At 39.3% G+C, this 18,501-nt stretch overlaps 1 protein-coding gene and 1 pseudogene across 5 annotated transcripts in view; both read left to right on the top strand.

The window, feature by feature from the left end:
- THUMPD2 (THUMP domain 2 tRNA and snRNA guanosine methyltransferase) overlaps positions 1-9,336 on the top strand; it is a 56,420-nt gene extending 47,084 nt beyond the window's left edge. For 3 of the 5 annotated variants that reach the window (XM_004480199.5, XM_071208787.1, XM_004480198.4), the window contains one exon: positions 8,484-9,336. In XM_004480199.5, the coding sequence (XP_004480256.1) occupies positions 8,484-8,805 (322 nt within the window). In that variant the 3' untranslated portion in view covers positions 8,806-9,336. Of the gene's footprint in view, positions 1-6,457; positions 6,592-8,483 lie in introns of all 5 variants that reach the window. The other 2 variants (XM_071208786.1, XM_023585124.3) reach the window with 2 other exon arrangements.
- An 8,160-nt stretch (positions 9,337-17,496) lies between these two features.
- LOC101438885 (TATA box-binding protein-like 1 pseudogene) lies at positions 17,497-18,048 on the top strand (annotated as a pseudogene).
- The last annotated feature ends 453 nt before the right edge of the window (positions 18,049-18,501 follow it).

Below are 18,501 nucleotides of genomic sequence, written 5' to 3'. Positions count from 1 at the left end.
TTGAAGGAATGGAAGAAGGAGGCTGCCCATCTGCAGAGAAGACTCGTGAGTAGAGCACTCCACACCCCAGAGGCCAGTGCCCATCCTCCACCAGAGGCACGAGCCACCTCGGGAGCTATTCTGCGGCCGAAATTGAAAGTTTCACTTCGCAAAAACAGAGGAGGAAGAGATGGTTGGGCACCAACTTCAGCTACTGATGAGTAAAATTCAGCAGGCTAAAGTATAATCCTGAGAACAGCTAAAGTTTGAGCCTGTCCAAATCAGAAAGAGCCACCAGCTTAACTCTGCGCCTGGCACGAGGGGAAGCAGGACATACTGAAAATGGCAGTACTGGTGGGGACCGGCTTCTTTCCATCCAGGTCAGATTGCAGCTCTAGCCTAGGCCCCAGTGCCACCTCCAACAGGGAGGAAGCTGAAGGGACCTGCGCCAGCCTCTCCGGGAAATGGCTAGCCAAGCCACGAGGGCTGGTGATTGTCCTACTGTGGTGGTGCAAGCCACCCAGGAGCTGTGCTGTGACTGGAATTGGAAGCTCCATTTCGCAAAAACGGGAGGAGGAGAGGTTGGCTGCCCATTTCAGCTACTGATTGGTATACTCAGATGGCTAAGGAATAACCCTAGGAACAACTGGGATGTGAATTTGTCCAAGTTGGAAAGAGGCTGGTGGCCACCATTTTACTCCACCCCCAGCCTGAGGGGAAGCCAGCCTGACCAAATATCACAGTGATGGTAAGAACCTCTTTCTTTCACCCAGATCAGCCTGCAGCTCTAGCCTAGGCTTCAGCCCCACCTCTGGCAGGGAGGAGGCTGGCTAGCTCTACACCAGTCTATCCAGGTAACTGAGGGTACCTTTGGCTGGCACAAACTGAATAATCGGAATTCTACTGGGGCAACTGCAGTCATCTTGGACCTGCACTGCAGAGATTGCTGCCCACACCTATACCTCCATCCACACCCCAGGCAGGGGAGAAAGGAGCGTGAAGCTTCATCAGTCTCCCTGGGCAACTACAGTCTAGGCCTGCACGACTTGGATTATTCCACACAACTGTGACTCTGTCCCTACCTCTGGGAAAGGAGAAAGTTGGGAGAAACTTCATTGGTCCCTGGGGCAATGAGGGTAGCTTGAGCCTCCACAGGTTATAGCACCAGTTATATCCTTGGCTCCTATTGCACAGGCAGCAAAGGAGAAAGGGCAGGAAGCCCTAAACTAAAGAGAAAATCTGCTCTAGTAAGCCAAATGCCAAAACACCAGCCAAGAATTACAATCCACACCAAGAAACAGGAAGCTATGGCCCAGTTAAAGTAATAAGATAAGCCTCCAGATGACATAAAGAAGTTGAGACAACTAATCCTAGATGTTCAAACAAATCTCTTTAATAAATTCAATGAGATGGCTAAAGAGATTAAGGATATTAAGACGACACTGGATGAGCACAAAGAAGAATTTGAAAGCATGCATAGAAAAATAGCAGATCTTATGGGAATGAAAGGTGCAATAAATGAAATTTTAAAAACATTGGAATCATATAATAGTAGATTTGAGGAGGCAGAAGAAAGGATTGGTGAGCTTGAAAAAATGGTCTCTGAAAATGAACATAAAAAAGAACAGATGAAGAAAAGAATGGAAAAAATTGAACAAGGTTTCAGGGATCTAAACGACAGCCAGAGATGTGCAAACATATATGTCATGGGTGTCCCAGAAGGAGAAGAGAAGGGAAAAGGGGCAGAAGGAATATTTAAAGAAATAATGTTAGAAAATTTCCCACCCCTATTGAAGGACATAGATATCCATGTCCAAGAAGCACAATGTACTCCCATCTGAAAAAATCTGAATTGACCAACTCCAAGACACATACTAACCAGAATATAAATGCCAAAAACAGAGAATTCTGAGAACAGCAAGAGAAAAGCAATGCATAACATACAACGGATTCCCAGTAAGATTAAGTGCTGATTTCTCACCAGAAACTGTAGGCAAAAAGACAGTGGTCTGATATATTTAAGATACTATGAGAGAAAAACTTTCAGCCAAGAATTTTATATCCATCAAGACTGTCTTTCAAAAATCAGGGCAAGATTAGAATATTCACAGATAAACAGAAACTGAATTTCTAAGCAAGAGCCCAGATTTTCAGGAAATACTGAAGGGTGTGCTAGAGCCTGAAAAGGAAAGACAGGACAGAGAGGTCTGGAAGAGAGTGTAGAAATGAAGATTATATCAAAAAAAGTAACTAAAAGTGTCAAAAAGGTGGTAAAAATAAAATATGACAGATAAAATTCAAATAATCAGGAATAAACTAACCAACAATGTAAAGCACTTATATTCAGAAAACTGCAACCCAATGTTAAAAGAAATTTTTAAAAGTCCTAAATAACTGGAAGAATGTTCCATGCTCATGGATTAGAAGACTAAGTATCATTAAGATGTCAGTTCTACTCAAATTGATATACAGATTCAGTGCAACCCTGATAAAAAATTCTACCAGCATTTTTTTTTAATTAAATATACAATTATTAAATTTGTTTGGAAGGGTAAGGGGTCCTGAATAGCCAGAAACATCATAAAAGGAAAAGTGAACCCTCATCTCCGGACTTTAAATCATACTACCAACCTATAGTGGTAAAAACAACATGGTACTGGCATAAAGACAGACACATATTCCAATGGAACCAAACTGATGGTTCAGAAACAGACCCTCACCTGTATGGTCAAGTGATTTTTGACTAGCCTGTCAAACCCACACAGCTCAGGCAGACCTGTCCATTCAGCAAAATGGTGCTGAAAGAACTGGATATCTATAACCAAAAGAAGGAAAGAGAACCTCTATCTCACACCTTATCCAAAAATTAACTCAAAATGGATAAAAAATAAAAGCAAGAACCATAAAACTTCTAGAAGAAATTATAGGAAAACATCTTCAAGACCTGGTGATAGATGGTGGATTCTTAACAGAGATAAGAGAAGGACTTAGCTGGACTACTGATGTTTAATGTATGTAGAAGGTTTAATTAGCTGTACTGTAAAAGTGTGGAAATGTATCGAATGGATGGTAACACATAGTGAGTAACAGCTAGTTTATAAATGGGGATGTGGCTGAAAATGGTAGTCTAGGGATGTAAGTGCTAATTGACAGAATGCTAAAGAATAATCTAAGGGAAACGGACTTGGCCCAGTGGTTAGGGCGTCCGTCTACCACATGGGAGGTCCGCGGTTCAAACGCCGGGCCTCCTTGACCCGTGTGGAGCTGGCCCATGCGCAGTGCTGATGCGCACAAGGAGTACCGCGCCGCGTAGGGGAGCCCCACGCGCAAGGAGTGCGCCCCATAAGGAGAGCCGCCCAGCGCGAAAGAAAGTGCAGCCTGCCCAGGAATGGCGCCGCCCACACTTCCCGTGCTGCTGACGACAACAGAAGCGGACAAAAGAAACAAGACGCAGCAAATAGACACTGAGAACAGACAACGGGGGGAGGGGGGAATTAAATAATAAAAAAATAAAAAATAAAAAAATAAAGAATAATCTAAGAACTGAATAGCACAGTAAACCAAGAGATGGATGAGAATTGTAGTTGATGGTACAGATGCAAGAGTGTCCTTTATGGGTTAGAGCGAATATGCATCACTACTGCACGTTGTTGGAAAAGCATGGGAAAAATACAACTGTAGTGACCAATGGACTATCGTTAGCAGTAATAATATAATATTCTTGCATCTATGCCAAAGATGCACTGTGTTGATAATGGGGCAGTATGGAAAATGTGAGCCAAATGTATACTGTGGGCATGGTAACAATCAGATGATATTATCTGTAATAAATGTTCCACCACAGTGTGATGTGTTGATAGAGGGGTATTGCTTGGGAATTCTGCACATGTGCATGATTGTTTTTTAAGTTAATAACTTCTGTCATAAGAAATATATTTTAAAAATAATAGGGTGGGTTAGGGGGGAAACACAGCAAATGTAAGATAAGGACTATAATTAGTAGTAAGATTTTGACAATATTCTTCCATAATTTGTAACAAACATCTCACAACAGTGCAAGGTGTTGGTGGAGGGTTGACGTATGGGACCCCGTATGATATTATGCATGTTTGCTTGTAAGTTCACAACTTTTACTATACACTTAATTATTTATGTATGTTCATATATAAATGACATAAAGATGATAATAGGGAAGGTTGGGGGGAAATACTTTGGTTAGTAGTAATATTTTGACAATGCTCTTTAATCCTTAAAAAGGTTTAACAACAATGTAAGGTGTTGGTGGTAGGGTTAGTTATGAGAGTCCTGTATGATGTTTTATAAGTTTGTAAGTTCACAACTATTACTGTATACTTATTGTTTATGTATGTTTGTGTGTGAGTATTATATTTCAATAATTTTTTTTTTTAATTATATGAGCCTGACTTTCTCTTGGCTGGTTTTGGTTTTTATTCTTAGGAAGTTGATAATGAGACTAAGAGGTATATCTTTCCTCACATTGGGGTACTGAATTTAAATATTTACCTGAAATCAGGAATGTATTCAATGTTTTTTGCATAACAGAATCAATTTAAAGTATATATATTTGAATAGAAGGAACTTTTTCTTCTCCTTTAACCAAGCTTCCCTGCCACCTACCCCAACCCTTACTGATTTTTGGCTTTTAATGGTATGAGGGCTTATGCAGTGCAGCAATGTAACCTAATGTCATGGTTAAGAATGCAGGCTTTGGGGCAGATGACCTGGGTTCCCATCTTGGTTTTGTCACTTAATCGTTCTCCAGTCATAGGCAAAATGCCTGACCACTTTAGTCCTCATTTTCCTCATCTTTAAATCATGGTGCTTACCTCATAGTGTTGTTCTGAGGATTCAGTGGGAGTTAAAATGCTTAGAGCACTGCCGGTGCCCATAGGGTGCTCAGTAGCGGCCCTCCTGGTTTTTCAGTGTACGCCACTTCACATCCTTTTGGAAGTAGAGGGGGATATATAATACACTTAACTTTTATCCTGATGGTTTACCAATAGTTTAAGACTTTAGATTGAAAATGGGCGAGGGAATTGTTAATAAAAAAAGATAAGAGGTCAGTAAACCTGTTCATAATGGGAATTGGAAATTGTCCTGTATGCAGTGGAGAACTGGATCCTACAGGAAGAACATGCAGCCAACATTAGAGATTGTCAGATAGACACATGACTGGCCTGTAACATGAGCTGTGCATATCCAGCTCAGGTTCTCCCCCTTTAATTTGTTCAAGCGTTAACCATTTCATGAGTATAGAACATTGTGAGGAATTCAGAGAATTACGATCTTTGAGCTTTCTTCTCACATATAAGCATATATAACATATGAGCAAAGTTAGAATTTCAGCTGGCTCAGATTGAAGGAAGAAGTCCCTGCATGCCAGAGAAGTTACAGATAGTTTTGTACTACATCACATTTTATGCATACAGATCTTCAGTAAGTATTTCTTGAATAAATAGTGAAGCAAAAGGCATGGTGAAGGAACAGTGAATATACCACACTGCCTGGACCAAAGGGCTTGTGATAGAAAGTTAAGACCTAATGGGGAAAAAAAAAAAAGAATCTACCAACTACCACCAGATCTTGAGAAAAAGAAAAAAAAAAAAAAGACCTAATGGATTCCATAGTCAAATAATTTGGGGTTATTTGTGTAGTCTGCTTACTCCTAGTCTTGCAGGTTCACATGCAAAAGTGAAATAAATCCTTTTTATGTTGTTTGATACAGAATTTCTACAACTAATTGACCACAGAATTCTTTTCTTCAGGAAATACTAAATATCACACATTATACTAGTGTTGAGAAGAATACAATTTGGGAACATTACTTTATATTTTCTGAATAGCTTTCTTAGTACGAAATTAAGTATAAATACATAAGAGGAAAGACTACTAAACCAAAAATATTAATCTCTGAGTGGCAAGGTTTCAGATGATTGCTATTTTATTCTTTTCTCCACTATTTGAAAAAAAAAGACAATAAATCAATGTGTGTCCTAGGCATCTTTACATGTATATACTTGCAAAGAGACATTTATTCAATTTTACATAAATAAGATCACCTTAACTTATTGTACCATAACATACTTTTTTTCCATTGAAGAATATGGCATGAATCTCCTTTCAGATTAGATGTTAGAATGTACATTAATAATGTTCAGTGTTTGCCATAGTATTGTCTTATATGTGTGTACCATTATGTAACCAGTACTTAATGGATGAACATTTTAAAAACAATGCTGTGAACATTCTTGTACTAGCAGCTTTTCAATCTGTATGATGAAGTTACTTATTACTTAAAACCACAGTGCCTCAAGTTTCTTCATCTGAAAAATGGGGATGCTGTAGAGCATACTTGACAGGATAGTTCTGAAGATCAAATGATACAAAGCATTTAAAATAGTACCTGGCACATTATAAGTACTCAGTAAATATTCACTGTCATCCCCATTTCTTCTAGTAGTAGAAGTCTGATTGCTGGGTCAGTGGTTATGCACATGTCATATATTGCTGAACCAATGTCCGTGTTCAAGACTACCGATTTTTCTCATCATCTTGCCATCCTTGTCAGTCCTTTACATCTTTGTTAATCCAGTAGGTAAAACCTGTATCTCATTTGTTATTTTCATTATGTGTTCTTTCATGTATTTAGAGATTGCGTACTTTTTCCTGTTTCTGTTCCATGACATACAACCACATCTGTCCTCTCCCATCCCATCCTCTCTCAGTGGAATAGGTTTTTCTCTTCCAGCGCAGCCTCTGTCCTCTGAGCTCCTACCGCCTCAAGAATCTCACCCTGCCCACTTCCCACTCTTACCTTCAGCCTCTTCATCTCTTCTCATTCTTTCCTGGAGATGTAGTTATCACTTCCCCAGGAGCTCTTGGAGGTCTCACCTATCCCAAGTGCTGTACAGGTGCTAGGGACCTAGCAGTGACTGGGACAGGCAAGTAGAGTGAAAGCAACTGGAGAAGTAGCAGGAAGTTATAGTTGGCTTGTGTGTGGAAAATGGGGAAGGGAGAGTGAGAAGGCACAAGAATGCAAGCAAGAGCCGTTAAGAGATTGTTGGAATAGTCCAGGGAAGATATGAGGATGGAAAGAAGTACATGACCTTGTGATACAGTTTAGAGATAGAACCCTCCATTTGCTGATGGATTAGATTAGGGAATGCTACTTAAGCTCCTTGTTGGGCATGGTAGAGACTCCTTTTTTCCTTGGTCCTCTAGCTGCACACCTATTTCCTTACCTATATACCCAAACTTCTTGAAATAACCTACACTTGACTTCTCAGCTTCCGGTTCCCCATCAACTCCTGCAGACTAGCACCCACCCTGCCCTCAACTGAGATAGCTGCCCCCAGGTTAACATCTTGATCCTGTGATCACTTTTTGGTTCCATAGCATTTGTCACTATGTCCAGATTTTCACTTAGGATATCTGTTTCCTGGGCCGCCTCCTCTCTTCCTTCTTAGGTGTTAAGTTTCTGCTCCTTAGCTCTTTTCTCGCTCTGTACTGTCATCCCAGATGATCTCATCCATCATTATAACTCTATCTACCATTTAAGAATTGAAAACTCATAAACCTTTCTCTCCAGCCCTGGTTTTTTCCATTGCCTCCAGGCTCTGTACCCAGCTGTCTGTAGGAATTCATACTTCTTTGTCCCTTAAGCCCCTCAGCACATTCCAACCCTCTCTTTCCGCCCCGCATTATTCACCCACTCTGCTGAACTTCTTTCAGTGCCCCCTCCACATCTTCACTGCTTTCTCTTCCCCTCCCTTGTTCCACCCTGTAACTATGGCTTTACCTGGCTCATTCCTGCTTATCTTTAACTCCTAACGTGCTACCTCATCCTCTGCGCCTGGGTTTGGGACCCTTCTGTAGCACCTCACACTTGCTTTCATCGTGGCATTTATCACACTCCTTAAATTAACTCTTGTTTCTTTCTCCCATTCTTCTCTAATCACTTAGCAACTCACCAGACTGTATCTTATTCATCACTATTTCCACATAAGAGCTATGAAGACTTTGGTTGAATGATTAAGTGAACGAATTCTTCTCAAAAGCTGACATTTCAAGGTCTTCCTTTCTGATCTTCCCTTTCGCTGTTCCGTTGCTCGTGCCCTAAATCTTTTCTGGTGACTTTCTTCCACCAGCAGCCTACTGCCTTGAATATGTGCTGACGCTTAGGATTCTATCATTTGATCGCCTTTTTCCTTTGTGCAATCATCTATTAGAATGTGAATGCCAATTACTTCGAGGCTTGCCTTTTGAGTAAAAATAGATAATTAAAACAGATTTGTACTAGCAAGTCCATAATTACTATAATGAGTATGCATTATGGACCATACCACCTAATTATCAAAATCTTTGTATTTAAATAAAATTAAATTTTAAATTAAAAACACTCCAAATATTTTAAATAAAATGAGATTGTTTGTCGTCTAAAAAGAAAGCAGTACTCTCATACCAATTATCGTTTTGTGTCACAGAGTGCTTCATGTTGGTGGAACCATTGTGCTTTTGCTTACTGAAGATCATCACAGGCGCATTAGAGAATGTGAAGGAAACAGCATCCCTTCAGATTCCAAGAGCAGCCACACACATGAACCTGGAATTAACAAATGCTTGAATCCTGAAGAGAAAAATGGCCTTTCAGAGACCGTGTCTTCATTACAAGCCGGTGACCAGAAGTCCTTAGGCAAAATGTCACCATTTGGTTCTTTGGTACCTGTGGAATGCTACGAAATTAGCCTTGGAAAAACAGGAGCATTTATATGTAAATACAAAAAGTCACACTGTTCTGGACTATAGAAGGCCTACTACTGTAAGTCAGGTTCAAGTCCATGTATTTTACCTGTACAGCAGTACAAAGACTGGTCTCTAGGACTTTTATAATACCATAGAGTTCCAAGTAACCAAATTCCCCTTAGACAGGGCATCTGGCTGCTGGTTTTTAGTAAGAATTTCTGCTTTATACTCTAAAGGGAATTAATGTTTCTGACAAACAAAAAGTTAGTGAATAAACTAAAGGACTCTAAGTTTTTATATTCTGTGAGAATGTGAAACAGTCAGCTCTGCTATGAATTGTTTGAGCAGAAGCTTCAGCTTCAAAACAAAAATTTTTCAGGGGTTCACAAAGTATATTATAATCCACATAACATTGGTAATATTTTAATCAGATTTTAAAAAATATATAAACCTTTATGTAACTTTATATTAAACTAGGTATTTTCAGTCTGTAATTGTCTTCTTTGGAATGAAAAAAAAATTATTTGTAATATGTTTTACAAATGTTCCAAGCTGCATAAAACATCAGTGGGAATAAAAGTAATATGGTTTAAATCAGTATCTTTCAATATGATGGGAAATCTTGCTTTTTTTTTTCCTAAAAGCATTAATAAATTGTCACCTCACCATTATTGATAGAAATTTAAATGCACTCCTTGTTTGAAAAGAAACAGTAAGTTGATGAAAATGTTTGGATTTTAAATTTTTCAATAGCCCAAAATAGTGGCTTAGCCTTCTGATTGCTTTAGTACCATGTGAACAACCACCAGTGGTGATTTTTGCCTCCAGGGGATATTTGTCAGTGCCTGGAGACATTTTTCATTGTTGCAACTGGAGACAGGAAGGCCATGCTATTTGTCATCTAGAGGGTGGAGGCCAGGGATGCTCCTTAACATCCTACAGTGCACAGGACAGTCCCTCACAACAAAGAAGTATCTGCTCCAAAATATCACCAGCACCAAAGCTGAGAAACCTTGCTTTAAGGCATGGTAGGATATAGCAGGAATTTATGACTTAAGCTAAAACAACCTTTTACCTCTGATAGCCATCAAATTGAGGTAGCTGGAAACTAACTCAGAATTTGAGGCTGTGGGATGCTGGATTATGTCACGTGAATTCACAGCCTAGCTAGGTCTCCTAGGAGACAGTGTTTGGTTAGGAAAAAGTGGAACCCTGACAAGTAGAATGGAGACATAGAAAGATTCAAGTAATTCAGAATATTTCAAACCCCATTAAACCTCCTTTGCCAGCAAACAGCTGCTGCTTACTTAAGTGGCAAGGCTTGAAGATGCTGAGGATAAGCCAGTATTACCTTGCAAGGATAAACCAATTTTCCCCATGCTGAATCTTTCTGCCTCTCATTGCCTCTAGGACTATAACTAAAGTCAGAGCCCAGCAGGCCTTCGGGACTGGGCAGGAAAGGGCTTGCACATCAGAGGAATTCCCAAACATAGCTAATTTATATGACAAAATCCTAGAGCTATGAGAGAATGGATTCTATCATGCAAAAAAAAAAAAAAAAGATTTTAGATCAAACTGAACTTGATAAATGGGTGGACTTACCAGAGATTCTGGATTTAATGTGTGAGGATGAGCAGCTGGGAGGGATTCTAATAGCCTGGTCAGTTGGTTGACTGAAACTTGGTCTCAGTGGTGACCCATACTCCCTGACTGTGGTAGGGAAGAGAGGACCCCTGAGTGGAAGAGGCCAAGAAGCCAGCCCTTGAATACCAGAGACAAGTGTGGAGACCTTAGTGGGCAGCAAGGGGTAACCAGAAAGGTCTCATCTTCAGGGGTCTTGGGCCATGGCTAAGAGAATGTGCTGTCTCTAGACTGCTCTAAACTCCAAACAGATGGAAGAGCTCCTGAAATCCTACTTGATATGCATAACCAAAAAATAACTTTAAAAGTGGCAAAAAGGGGTCTTAAAGTCATGGTCCATTGCTGGTTCCCAAGACCTTAATCATTTCACAGCCTTGAGCCCCTTCAGTGAAGGGAAGCTAGGTACCTCTGAGAAAAGTAGCCCTCTCAGCCTTCCACAAAAGAGACCTGCAGCCATTTACCAAGGTAATGGTGTGCTGAGGAAAGAGAAATGCCCAGACCTTTCAGGTACTGATCAGTACTATTCCATGGGAAACTTGAGTGCCACTGAAGCCCACTGATCAGTGGGGCTAGCAGGGCTCAGGTGATAACTGGAATTTTGACCTCCATCCAACTCTCAGTAAGTCCAGTAGGACCCCGACCCTATCACTTATTAATTCCTACAACAAATATTTATTGCACACCTATTTTGTGTCAAGGCAGTGCTCTAGAAGCTTAGGATATATCAGTGAACCCAAGCCTATTACCCTCACAAGACATAACTTCCAGCAGGGGGAGACATAGGGGGAAAAAATAGACAATTTTCTAATCTGCCATATCTGTGGGGGGAAAGTAAAGCAGCGTAAAGTGGTTTGGTAGTACAGGAGAATGGAGACAAAAGTGTTATGCCTTTTTTTTTAAAATATTTATTTATTATTATTATTTTTTAATTACATTAAAAAAAATATATGAGGTCCCATTCAACCCCACCGCCCCCGCCCCCCACTCCCCCCACAGCAACACTCTCTCCCATCATCGTGACACATCCATTGCACCTGGTAAGTTCATCTCTGAGCATCACTGCACCCCATAGTCAATGGTCCACATCATAGCCCAGACTCTCTCACGTTCCATCCAGTGGGCCCTGGGGGGATCTACAGTGTCCCGTAATTGTCCGTGAAGCACTATCCAGGACAACTCCACGTCCCGAAAACGCCTCCACATCTCATCTCTTCCTCCCGTTCCCCACACCCAGCAGCCCCCATGGCTACCGTTCCCACACCCATTTCACATTTCCTCTGTGGACATTGGATTGGTTGTGTCCATTGCACACCTATGTCAAGTGAGGGCTTAGATTCCACATGGGTACTGGATGCACTCTTCCCGCTTCTAGTTGTAGACACTCTAGGCTCCATGTTGTGGTGGTTGACCTTCTTCAACTCCATGTTAGCTGAGTGGAGTAAGTCCAATAAGTCAAAGTGTAGGAGCTGAAGTCTGTTGAGGCTCTGGGCCTGGGTGTCATATTATCAGTCCAGAGATTCAAATCCCCTACATATATCTTAAACTCAGCACCAACTACAATTCCAATAAAGTAGCATGCAAGTCTTGTGAAAAGAGATCCCCTCTGAGTCCATTTCCATCACGCAGAAACACCAGCTCCAAAGAAGGGCCATCTGTCATGGCAGTGAACCCCTTCTGCCATGACCATAGAACCCATGGCTCTCTTTATCCCTCAAAAGAACCAATACCTGGGGTTGTATCTACCTTATCTGTCTTTAGACTCTGTTCAGTTGTACATAGGGGTATTCCTTCTGACAACCTCCAGACTCTTTTTTAGAGACTCACAGCCTTATAATCTCATTTCTCCTTTCCATTTCCCCCTTACATTAGGTCAAACCGCTTCCCGAAGTCATGTTATTATATGTAGACAGGTATATTCTGCTGTTCCGCATTGAATCTTTAATTCAAGGTCATTTTCTAGTTGCTTCTTCAGCTGGTATGTGGTAGTGATCCCTCGGTGCCAGGGAGGCTCATCCCCGGGTGTCGTGTCCCACACTGGGGGGAATGCATCACATCTACACGCTGAGTTTGGCTGTGAGAGTGGCCACATTTGAGTAACATGAAGGCTGTCAGGAGGAAACCCCCAGGCACAATGCTACTCTAGGCCTTGTTCTTATTGTTATGCCTTTTTAAACAGGTCAGGCTTCAGAGAGAATGTGAAAATTGAGCAAATATTGAAGGAGAAAGAAGAGTGTACCAGGCAAGAGTACAACCAATCCTACGGCCCAAAGGCAGGAGTGTGCCTGGTGTGCATGAGGAATAGCAGAGGTGTCACTGTGGCTGAAGTGAGGGAGAAGGGGAAATGGTAGGAAATAAGGTTAAAGTGGGAGTGGGAGTGGGGGGGGTGGGGGTTTGAAGACCTCTCTGCAGACTTTTACTCAAAACCTCTGAAGAGTAAATGGGTGATAAAAGCTAAACTATATTTTACAGAATACTATTAATGCTGTATTGTGAATCAATTATAGATAGGCAAGGGTAAAAGTAGAGAGACCAGTTGGGAGTTTTTTGTAGTATTCCAGGCAAAAGAAAATAGTAGGTTACCCCAGGATGGTAGTAGTTAAAGATGATAATGATAAGAAACAGTTGGAAGGTTGAAAGTAAAAAGATGGAAAAATGAATTAAATTCATCAGTCAAAAGGTAGAGATTGGCAAAATGGGTAAAAAAGCATGACCCAATGATATGCTGTCTGCAAGAAACTTACCTTAAAGATAGAAGTAGGTTGGGGATGAAAGGATGGAAAAAATATACCATGCAAATAGTAACCAAAAGAGACCTGATGTTACTATATTTATATGAGATAAAATAGACTTTAGAGCAAAAACAGTTACATGGAACAAAGGCTATCATTACATATTGATAAAGGGAACAATTCAATAGGAAGATGTAACAATTATAAATATATATGGACCTAACTGCATAGCCCCAAAATATGTGAAGCAAATACAGATTTGAAGGGAGAAACTGGCAGTTCTACATTAATAGTAGGAGACATTCACACATCACTTTCTGTAATGCATAGAACATCTAGTCAGAAGACCAATAGGTAGTACAAGACTTGAATGATACATTAAACCAACTAGACTTACAGAACACTGAACCCAACAAAAATACAGTGCACATTCTTCAAGTGCAAATGGATCCTTCGCCAGGACAGACCATGTGTCAGGTCACAAATCTCAGTGAATTAAAAAATATCTAACTTATACAATGGAATGAAGCTAGAAATCAATAATGGCAGAAAGTGGAAAAATAGCAAATACGTGGAAATTAAACAACATACTCCAACAACTAATGGCTTAAAAAGAAAATTGGAAGATAAATTAGGAAATACCTTGATGCAAATGAAAATGAAAATACAACATACCAAAACTGACAGGATTCAGTGTGTAGAGGGACATTTATAGCTCTAAATGCTTACATTTTTTAAAAGTAAGACTTCAATCAGAAACTAGAAAAAGAGCAAACTAAACCCAAAGCAGACAGAAGGAAGGAAATAAAGATTAGATCAGAGATAAATGAAATAGAAAACAAAACAAAAAAACAATAAAATCAACAAAACCAAAAGTTGGTTCTTTGAAAACATCAATAAAATTGGCAAATCTTTAGCTAGACTGACAGAAGGGGGTACAAATAAAATCAGAAATGAAAAGGAGAATATTACTAATGACCCCACTGAAATAAAAAGGACTACAAGTGGATACTACAAACAACTGCATAACAATAATTTAGATAACCTAGATGAAATGGACAAATTCTTAGAAACATACAAACTTACTTACACTGAGTCAAGAAGGAACAGGTCTTAACAAACCAATTACTAGTAAATAGACTGAGTCAGTAATCAAAAACCTCCCCAAAATAAAAAGCCCAGGACCAGGTGGCTTCACAGGGGAATTCTACCAACATTCCAGACTTAACTCCAATTATCCTCAAAGTCTTCCAAAAAATTGAAGAGGCAGGAACACTCCCTAACTCATCTATAAGACCATTATCACCCTCATACCCAAGTCAGATAAAGATACAAGAAAAGAAAACTACAGACCAGTACTCCTATAAATATAGACGCAAAAATCCTCAACAAAATATTAGCAAACAGAATCCAATATTAAAAGAACTGTACACAATGATCAAGTGGGATTTTTCCCTGGTATGCAAGGTTGGTTCAACATAAGAAAATCAATGAATGTAATATACCACATTAACAGAATGAAGGGAAAAAACTACATGATCATCTCATTGCAGAAAAGGCATTTGACAAAACCCAGTATGATTTCTTGATAAAAACACTTAGAACACTAGAAATAAAAGGAAACTTCCTTAGTATGAAAAATGGGATATATGAAAAGCCCATAGCTAACATCCTACTTAATGGTGAAAGGCTGAAAGCTTTCCCTCTAAGACCAGGAACAAGACAAGGATATCCACTGTCCCTGTTAGGCAACATTGTACTGGAAATTCTTGCTAGAATAATTAGGTGAAAGAGAGAAAGGGAGAAATAGGGGGAGAGAGAAAGAGGGAGGAAGGATGAAAGAGGCATCCAAATTGGAAAGGAAAAAGTAACGTTTCCTATTTGCAGATGATATGCTCTTATATACGGAAAACCCTGAAAAATCCACAACAAAGCTCCTAGAGCTAATATATGAATTCCGGAAAGTGGTGGGGTACAGATCAACACCCAAGAATCAGTAGTGAGTCTGTACACAATAAATGAACTATCAGAGACAGAAATTTTAAAAAAGAATTCCATTCACAATAGCAACTGAAAGAATCAAATATCTTTTAGGAATAAATCTAAACAAAGATGTAAAGGACTTGTACACAGAAAACTAAAACATAGCTAAAAGAAATTAAAGAAGACCTAAATAAATTGAAGGATATTCCATGTTCATGAATTGGAAGACTAAATTTTGTTAAGATATCAGTACTACCAAAGCAATTTATAGATTCAATGCAATCCCCATGAAAATTCCAATAATCTTTGCAGAAATGGAAAAGTCAATTATCAAATTTATATGAAAGCATAAGATGACAAAAGTCATCTTGGAAAACACACTTCCTGTTCTTAAACCTTACTACAAAGTCACAGTAATTAAAAAAAAAAAAAAAAAAAAAAGCATGGTACTGGCACAAGAACAGATATAGAAACAAATGCAATAGAATTGAGAGCTCAGAAATCAAACCTCATATTTATGGCCAATTGACTTTTGACAAGGAAACAAAGACCACTCAATTGGGAAAGTATAGTTTCTTCAAGAAAAGATGCTGGGAAAACTGGGTCTCCATTTGCAGAAGAAAAAAAAAAGGAGGACCCTTACTTCACACCATATACAAAAATCAACTCAAAATCAATCAAAGACCTAAATATAAGAGCTAGAAATATCAAACTCCTAGAAGACAATGTAGGGAAGCATCTTCAGATCTTGAGTTAGGCAATGGTTTCTTTGACTTTACACCCATAACACAAGCAACAAAAGAAAAAAAAGATAAATGGGAACCTATTTGCTGCATGAACTGCTTCCACTCCGTGCCCAAGTATAAGGCCATTAAACGTTTGGCATTTGAAGCCATCAGGGACATTTCTGAAACATGTCTTCAATGCCTATGTGCTTCCTAAGCTGTATGTGAAACTACTATTATTACTTGATGTGCCATTCACAGCAAGATAATCAGAAACCATTCTTGTGAAGGCCAGAAGAACTGAACACCCCCACCCTGACTTAGACCTGTGGGTGCTACCCCACAACTTCTGTCAAAACCCATGTAAGGAGCTGAGTCTTTAAAGACTGAAGAAAATTAGTCTCTGGGGGAAAAAAAAAAAAAATGAAAATGAAACTTGAAAAAAAAGAACACTTAGAAAACTAGGTAAAGAAGGAAACATCGTTAACATGATAAAGGGCATCTATGAAAAACCCATAGCTAACAGCATACTCAGTGGTAAAAGACCGAAAGCTTCCCCTCTAAAATCAGGAATAAGGATGTCCACTATCACTGCTGTTATGTTGAATAATATACTGGAAGTTCTTGCCAGAGCAATTAGGCAAGAGATATAATAGGAATCCAAATTTGAAAGGAAGAAGTAAATCTTTCCCTATTTGCCAATGACATGATCTTATATACAGAAATCCTGAAGAAATCTACAACAAAGCTACTGGAACTAGTAAATGTATTCAGCAAAGTGGTACAAGATCAACAAGCAAAAACCAGTAGTGTTTCTATACAAAAGCAATGAACAATCAGAAGAAGAATCCAAGAAAAACATTCCATTCAGAATAGCAACTAAAAGAATCAAATTCTAGGAATATATCTAACCAAGGATGTAAAGGACTTTTACACAAAAAAACTACAAAACATTGCTAGAAAAATTTAAAGAAGACCTAAATAAATAGAAGTATATTCTGTATTCATGACCTGAAAGACTAAATATCATTAAGATGTCAATTCTGCCCAAACTGATTTACAGATTCAATGCAATTCCAAATAAAATTCCAACTTTCTTTGCAGAAATGGAAAAGCCAATCATTAAATTTATATCTTCTGTATAAGTGATCCTGAATAGCCAAAGCCATCTCAAAAAAGTAGAGCAAAGTTGGAAGACTCACACTTCCTGATCTTAAAACTTGTTATAAAGTCATAGTAATCAAAATAGCATGGTACTGGCACAAGGACAGTCATATAGACAAATGCAATTGATTTGAGAGCTCAGAAATCAACCCTCTCATTTATGGCCAACTGATATTTAACAAGGGTGCTAAGTCCACTCAATGGGGAAAGAATGGTGCTGGGACAACTGGATGTCCACATGCAAAAGAATGAAGGTGGCCTGGACCAGAACAACAAAGTGTAAAAGATGGAGCTCAAGCTCTGGGGGCTCCTAGCAATGGGCCAGGGTGCGAGTTCCATGGAGACTGGTAGAGTGCCTGCCTCATCATCATCCTTCTCCAGCTGATTCTTCGTATCCACTGCCACCACCAGCAGTGCTGCCACTGTGTATTCTGCTGCCACCCCCATTCCCATGGATATGATCTTCATGGTGGGATGTGTGGTTTGGGATTCTAAGTTTTTTAACTACCCCAATGGATACAGGCAGCGATGTTGCATTGGGCATTGTGATTACATTTAGTCTGTGTTTTTAGAACAAGATGCCACTTGAACTTAAGGAAGAGTGCTTTGGAGGGAGCAAATGTAATTTATAATTATGTTGGAAAAGTATTAATGAAGCTTAGAAACCTGTTAATAGAATTACAGCCACAGTTTGGTCCTCAGGAAAAATTACTTGCACTGGAACAACAAGTGAAGAAGCAGCTAAATTTGGTGCCAGAGTTTTAGCCTGCAGTCTGCATAAACTAGGTTTTCAGGTGATATTTACAGATTTTTAAATTGTTGATGTTTTGGCAGTATGTAACATGCCATTTGAAATCCATTTGCCAGAATTCACAAAGAACAATAGCGCTCATGCCAGTTACAAATCTGAACCTCATCCTGCAGTGTGCTCTAGAATAAAATCTCTTTAAGAGCTACACTACAGATTTCTCAACAGGTAGGATGGGCTCAACATAGAAGTTGTTGCTGCTGCTGTGGAACAGGTTTACCCATTTGTGTTTGAAAGCAGGAAAGAAATTTCATAAATGCTCATTTCATTGGTGAGGATCCCTATCTGAGCACCTTATAAAACTTGTTCCACATTGAACTCAAAAAGGAAACTGGACTGGCAGTAGTATAGGAAGTGGATGCTCTTACTTGGTCATGCTGTCGTGTAAGCACCAATCCCACTCGGTTTTATTTCAAACCGTGTTGTAATATAAAAAGGAAGTTTAAAAGACATGACATTACTGCTTTTATAAAAGGACATCTGATTTATTTGCACAGTAATTCTCCCATCCTCTAAGTAAAGCTGTCACCATGTGCACTACCTTAAATTGTTTTATTGTTGTTATTGCTAATTTTTTTTCCAGCTTGGGCTTAACATCTTTATATGCTGAATATGGGCACCAAGAACATGTAAAAGTTAAAAGTTTTTAATTGAATATGCACAAAGGTTTGGAAAAGGAAAAAAACAGATTGAAGTTGAATCCCCTACA

Source organism: Dasypus novemcinctus, chromosome 17 (genome assembly GCF_030445035.2).
Source record: "Dasypus novemcinctus isolate mDasNov1 chromosome 17, mDasNov1.1.hap2, whole genome shotgun sequence".
Lineage (NCBI taxonomy): Eukaryota > Metazoa > Chordata > Mammalia > Cingulata > Dasypodidae > Dasypus > Dasypus novemcinctus.
This window is presented reverse-complemented; position numbering and strand designations above follow the sequence as displayed.